Source organism: Arachis duranensis, chromosome 4 (genome assembly GCF_000817695.3).
Source record: "Arachis duranensis cultivar V14167 chromosome 4, aradu.V14167.gnm2.J7QH, whole genome shotgun sequence".
NCBI classification, from domain to species: domain Eukaryota; kingdom Viridiplantae; phylum Streptophyta; class Magnoliopsida; order Fabales; family Fabaceae; genus Arachis; species Arachis duranensis.
In genome coordinates, this window is record NC_029775.3 from 114,104,480 (window position 1) to 114,111,677 (window position 7,198).

At 31.2% G+C, this 7,198-nt stretch overlaps 2 protein-coding genes across 2 annotated transcripts in view; both read left to right on the forward strand.

Annotated features, from left to right (window-relative positions):
• The window catches only part of LOC107486043 (MDIS1-interacting receptor like kinase 2-like), a 46,770-nt gene that overhangs the window by 26,382 nt on the left and 13,190 nt on the right, over positions 1 to 7,198 (forward strand). The window lies entirely within an intron of this gene.
• LOC107486044 (subtilisin-like protease Glyma18g48580) lies at positions 1,163 to 6,896 on the forward strand. Its single transcript, XM_016106588.3, has 11 exons — positions 1,163 to 1,282; positions 1,410 to 1,519; positions 2,130 to 2,227; positions 2,523 to 2,678; positions 3,297 to 3,420; positions 3,655 to 4,201; positions 4,366 to 4,460; positions 4,575 to 4,880; positions 5,078 to 5,207; positions 5,287 to 5,500; positions 6,040 to 6,896. The coding sequence occupies exons 1-11, from the start codon at positions 1,190 to 1,192 to the stop codon at positions 6,582 to 6,584; spliced, it is 2,418 nt and encodes an 805-aa protein (XP_015962074.1). The 5' UTR covers positions 1,163 to 1,189; the 3' UTR covers positions 6,585 to 6,896.

Here is a 7,198-nt window from a genome sequence, read left to right on the forward strand (position 1 = left end):
TAATTTTTTTTATCCAATAAAAATTAAATTTTAATTTTTAAATTATAAAAATTTTGATATTATATTATAAAATTATTTAAAAAAAAAGTTAATAAGAATAAAGAGACATATTAATTCTATCTCTGTCGCCTGTCGGTCACAAAGCATAGCTATTTGCCTAGTTCTAATTAAATTTTCATATTTAATTACATTACATATAGATTCACTAAAGTCAACTAAATCTGTTAGAAAAAATGAATATATTTCAAATAAAGCTAATAAAATATTTTTTGATTAATAATATTATATAATCAATAAAATTTATAATATTTGATTACAAATTCTAAGTTTTAAATTTTAATATTATATTAATAAAAAATATTAATCTCTTAATAATTTTTGTATATTTTTATTAGTGACTACTGATAAATATTATGCTTTAGACTTGTTTTTACACGTCAAAAATAGAGAAAAAAAATTTTCTACATATCTTTTGTGCATTTTAATACGAGATTTAAGAGATTGTAATCATTTATTTTAAGTTGTCGAGTTTAAATTATATATATACACGGTTTAATTTGAATAACAATTTAACTACGTTAAATATTGACATAAATTTCGCAAATAATTAAAAAAATTATTGAGGAAATGTAAAAGGTAATATTTTATAAGATTATTCTTAATTAATTGATTTTACTACTTATTCTTTTTTCTAATTGTTCAATAATATTTTTTCAGTTACTTTTCTAAATTATATTATCATGATACTGTCGATTTTAAAGCGATTTTCAAAAATCGACACGTTTTAAAGCGACGGCTAATATCACCGATTTTACTGTCGATTTTTAATATTATCGACGGCAAAACCATCGATTTGGCCGTCGATTTTAACGATGTTTTTTATAGTGTCATGATATCGCTCATATTAAAAATTTAAGTTAAGAGGAAGAAATAACATGAATGATTATATCTCTAATACATATTATTGATATAACTGAAAAATATTTAATATTTTTTAAAGAAAAATAAAAATTAATATTACAATTTTTTTGTAATAAATAAATAATTATTTACAAACAAATAAAGTTTAGAATAATAAACAATAATTTTAAAAGCTTGTAAATTCAAATTAAATATGTTCTAAGAAGACCCTTTATATACAAACGCTAGCTTTGGCCACCAATCCATTTCCAAAGACGACTCCAAAAATATGGGGAGTTCCAAGTTTCACTACCTTCGCATTATTGTTTTATCATTTCTTCTTTTCACCTTCTTGCCAGAAGCTGTCCACAGCAGCAAAAAGGTATGACAAATTTGTTTGTTTTGCTGAATTCCCCATCATATATACACGGCTCTAATTTAAACATTTTTTGGATTCTTATTCTGTTTTTGATAAAAGCTTTGGATTGTTATTAATCTCTGTTTTACAGTGCTACATTGTGTATTTGGGAGCACATTCTCATGGCCCAAGCCCTACCTCTCTTGACATGGAAGCCGCCACATCTTCTCATTATAATTTGCTAACTTCAGTTCTGGGAAGGCATGAAAATATGGGTTTAATTTTAATTAACTACTGTTAACATAATTTTTTACTTATTTATTTTGACAATTCGATCATCAAAATATAAACCACATAGACTACTATATTATTATTTTTAATTTAATTATTTTATTAGTCCTTATAATTATACTAAATTTATAATTACGTTTTTATATAATTTTTTTAGTTAGATTTTTATATTATTTTTAATTTGTAGTTAAATCTTTGTCAATGTAAAAAATATTAGATTTAACAAAAATTCTTCAAATGGAATGTATTCATCGTTTTTTATATGAAAATAATTTAATATGAAATTAAAAATTGATCTAATTAAAAATATATATAAACTTAATTACAAATTTACTAAAATAATATGAATTAACAAAATAATTAAATCTTTCTAATAATTAATATCTGCATGAAAAAAGTTTTTATGAGGATTCGTTATTTAAATTTAAAACTTCCAGGATTAGTATAATAAATTCATTAAGAAACTAATAATTACTGTACATTAACAGTGTAAAATTAGAGTTTAAATTATTTATGAAGCTATGATAACCTAAATACTATTAGTAATGGATTAATTACGCATGCTTGAATATTATAACAGCCATGAGAAAGCGGAAGAAGCAATGATATACTCATACAATAAGCATATCAATGGCTTTGCCGCACTACTTGAAGAGGAAGAAGCAGCACATATTGCAAGTGAGAAAGCAATTCCATTATTGTTAATACAAAAATTTATTTGCACACTAAAATCAATTATTATGTATTTATACTAGACTAATTTTAGTATACACTTAATACAATGGTTGTTAATTTGCCTGCCAATAATGGTGTTATCACTTTTCAACTCACTTTGAAGTATGTAATAATATATAATTGCCCAGTCACCGTCACTCTCAATAATTAGTCCGAATAAAATTAAAAAATAATTGAAGAGAATGTATTCTATATTTCATATAGTTGAAAATTGAAAGGTGTGTTTTGAGTGGGACAGAAAAGCCAAATGTAGTGTCTGTGTTCTTGAGCAAGGAGCACAAACTTCAAACAACAAGGTCGTGGGACTTTCTTGGACTAAGAAGAGATGCTAAGAACACTGCATGGCAAAAGGGTAGATTTGGTGAAAATACAATCATCGCCAACATCGACACAGGTAGTATATTATATTTAGAATAGTATAGATAAACAATGAAAATATTAAACAATGTGAATAATGGATGTATTGAATGTTTGTGTTCATATGATCATTCTAATATTAATATTTGGAGGTGTAGTGTTGTTTTTATTTGAACAACATAAACAACGCGCTTTAAAATTGGACAAATTCAAGTAAAACACACTATATTTTTAAATTACTCACCTAAATCTTAATATTAGAATAACTATCTGCACACCTAATGAACTGAACATCTGATATATCTATTGTTCATATTGTTTACTATTTTTATTGTCTACCTATATTTTTTATTTTAGTTTTACCGTAGATAATCAACTTTACGTAAAATTAATAGTTAAAAACCGTTAAATAATTTAACTTTGACTAAATTTTTATTTAACCACTTTTAATTATCAACTTTATAATCCGATCATTATTTTTCGTTATGTGAGATGTGGTAATTAGTTGCCGATTAAAAATATTTGCTTAATTCTTAATCAATATATATGAACATATATATTAAAAGATGTGGAATAATGTATAAAGACTTTTTATTAGAAGCCGAAAGTAACATAACAAAATTCTTGAATACCCTTGGGATTGCGCCATGTACAGGGGTTTGGCCGGAGTCCAAAAGCTTCCGGGACGGAGGATATGGCCCCATCCCTTCAAAATGGCGCGGCGGTAAAGCCTGTCAATTGGACAGAGTCCATGGTTCCCCCAAAAATCTCTGCAACAGGTTATTATTATTATATATTTATTTTTTCTTCTTGTATGGTTCTCCCTACCAAAGCTACCATTTTCAATATAATTTATTTGGCGTGGTCGCGGGGATACTCCAATAAAAATGATTAGAATAATCTTCATATAAATTATCATGTTGAAATGTTAAAACACATATCGTTTCAAATGATTAACATTTTCCTCTATCATGAAACTAAGGTGAGCTGATAATGGATTTTGCTGTGAGCAGGAAGCTTATTGGAGCAAGATTTTTCAGCGATGTGTTTGAGGCAGCAAATGGGAAGGTAAATCCAAATGAGCGTACAGCGCGTGACTTACAGGGGCACGGGACCCACACTCTATCAACCGCCGGGGGAGATTTCGTCCCAGGCGCACATGTATTTGCAGTTGGTAACGGCACCGCAAAGGGTGGGTCTCCAAAGGCCAGGGTTGTATCGTACAAAGTGTGTTGGTCCAGAACAGACGAAAACAGTTGCAACGAGGGCGATATCATGAGCGCAATTGACCAAGCCATCAACGACGGCGTTGATATCATCAATCTCTCTGTCGGTGGCCGACGGGGTGTAACCGCTGAAGATATATTAACCGACGGGGTCACCTTAGGGGCTTTCCATGCCATGTCTAACAACATTCTGTGCGTCGCATCGGCTGGAAATGATGGACCTTATCCCGGCACTGTTGTCAATGGGGCTCCTTGGATATTCACTATTGGTGCTAGCACCATTGACAGAGACTTCACCAGTACCATTACTTTTAGTGACGGTCGCAAAATCATAGTATGCATCATCATCATCATCATCTACCTTTATACTCTGCTTTTACTTTGTTACAACTCCTACGAGATCTCTCTATTATAAGATTTCATATACTCATAATTCCTTATTTTATTGTTTATCATAGATTTTATATTAAATTTTAAAAGTACTTATTCAATTTTTAGGGAGGCAGTCTTTCAGTAACATTGCCACCTGACGAAGCCTTCGATTTTATCCTTGCTACTGATGGTAAACTTGCCAATGCAACAATCCAAGATGCGTAAGTACTCTTACTGCCATTTGTGTTTTTATGTATTTACTCATAAATTTGGCATAAAGTAAACGCCTGTTTTTTAACCATTTTTTCCCTTATTGCTGCTGCTGTTTTTGTCAGTCAATTTTGTAAGCCAGGAACACTTGACCCGGCAAAAGTTAAAGGCAAAGTTGTGAATTGCATCAGAAAAGATAATATAAAATCAGTTGTTGAGGGTTTGGAAGCCAAATCCTCGGGTGCATTGGCAATGTCGTTGCAAAATCAAAAGCAACAAGGGAAAACACTTACCGATGAGGCTCAGATGGTGCCTAGTGTGAGTTATCATAAGAAGTTATCAGGTTCAGGAACAAATCTTGGTGGTCATCCTCCAAACTCTCCCCATCCTCCTAAAGCGCCTAATACTTATTATGACGTCATAACTGCCACGTAACTACAAATCCTTCTCTTATGACGTTTACTTTACAAGAAACTAATAGTGTCAAAACAAAAAACTAGCAGCACTGTATATTAATTCTGGAAAGAAATAAGCTAATGAGCTAAACAATGCAATGAACATTTCCAATATAGAACTCTCAGTACAACAAGCTATAAGTGCAATGCACTAAAGATAGTTGCCATTGCAGCGCTCCACCGAGCCCGTCTCTTACAGTAAAGCTCTCCCCAGCAAAAACAGTGATTGGAAGGAAGCCAGCTCCAGTGATGGCATCCTACTCATCAAGAGGACCCAATAAGATTCAGCCATCCATACTCAAGGTATGTATGTATGTACGTATATACATAATACGATCTTTAATTACATGTGACTGGTTTTGTTTCTTGTTTTTTGTTTCAGCCTGATATAATTGCACCTGGAGTGAACATACTTGCTGCCTATTCACTAGGCACAAGCCCCACTACCCTCCTACAAGATCCTCGCCGCTTTGAATTCAATGTGCTTCAAGGAACTTCTATGTCTTCTCCTCATGTTTCTGGTATTGCTGGACTTCTCAAAACTCTGCATCCTACTTGGAGCCCCGCAGCTATTAAATCAGCAATTATGACTACTGGTAATATATACGTATACAATTACTAATATTCTCATGTGGCTTTGCTACCGTTACACTGAATTTGGGTTTACACAAACTTTGTTAGATGGATATTAAAATTTATAATTAATAGATTATTGATATATAAAACCGGTTTTTATCGATTTTTTTTTACCAATTTTTTATTATATTTTTGCATGAAACACATTGGCAAAATGACAAATTTTTTTTATTAAATTACTCGATTTGGTCTGATTTTTAAAACAGTGATTTGGATACTATGTATTTTATTAATTAAATAACTATCCCTTCAAATTTTATAACACTCTTCAAAAGTTATATTGTTAAGTATTATTAGTGGGTTTATTTATTTATATTTTTGAGTCTTATGTATATTTATTGTTTTAAGTGTTCCAATTATAAGGTTGAGCCTTTATTCAATTATACATTAAAATGTTGAGCCCTCAATTTAAAGTAGCTATGCCTTTACTTATGCATGAGGATTTTTTTCCCATAAGATATGTTTAACCTATTCATTTTATGTGCTTCGTTGCTTGTAGCAACCACAAGGGACAACACAAACAGGCCAATCCAAGATGCATTTGATGACAAGTTGGCAGGTCCTTTTGATTATGGGTCAGGACATGTTCAACCAGATCTTGCAATAGAGCCAGGATTGGTTTATGATATAGGATTGAAAGATTACCTCAACTTCTTGTGTGCCTCCGGATACAATGAACAACTCATCTCAGCACTTAATTACAATAGCACTTTCGTTTGTAGGGGAAGTCATAGCATAAATGACTTGAATTACCCTTCTATTACATTGCCAAATCTTGGGTTGGATCCGGTAATAGTTAAGCGCACACTCACAAATGTAGGCCCTCCTGGCACATACAATGCAACTGCCAAAGTGGATGGGTCCGAAGTTACTGTTGTGCCCAATTCCTTGAGCTTCACGAAGATGTATGAAAAGAAAACATTTAAGGTTATTGTGCAGACATCAAGTGTGATACAGCGTTACAAATATCAATTTGGTGCATTGGTATGGTCAGATGGAAAGCACATAGTTAGGAGTCCTATTACCGTCCGGCGCCGCAACTAAAATGTTTGTGTTATGGCTAGCTGGCTGTACTGGTTAGCATGCAGATGAATATATGTAACAATAATGGGGCTTTATATGTTAATGTTACCACGGTGTTGTGTGCTTTGTAATAATTCATGCTTCTTGCGTGAGAGTGAGAGTGATAGGGCAACATAGATATATGTTTGCAGTGAAGCCAGTTTAAATTTTTCAATCTCCAAATTGAGCTTAATTCTAATTAAAATTTCTATAAGGTAGTCAAAAAATGGTTTTCAGTATTGGACAATGATGAATTCTCATCCTTCTAAGGGTAGTGAACATTACATTTTAAGATACGAAGATTTTTTCACCTTTTTTCCTGGAGGTTAAATCACTTCACACTATTATCTAATGATTTTGGGTGGTTACCAACTTAAAAAAAGGGGGAAAATTCTAATCCGATATGTTAAAATGACAATCTCTTCCCATCTATTTTATAAATATATATTTCCCTTCCTTCTAACTTTTAAATAATCTCCTCTTTAATCTATTTTAAACTTTTTGTGTTAACTAATGTTAACTTTATCCATTTCTTAAAAAAAAATTATTTTTTAAAAAAATACCCATTAACAAAAATTTTATTTTTTATTATTATA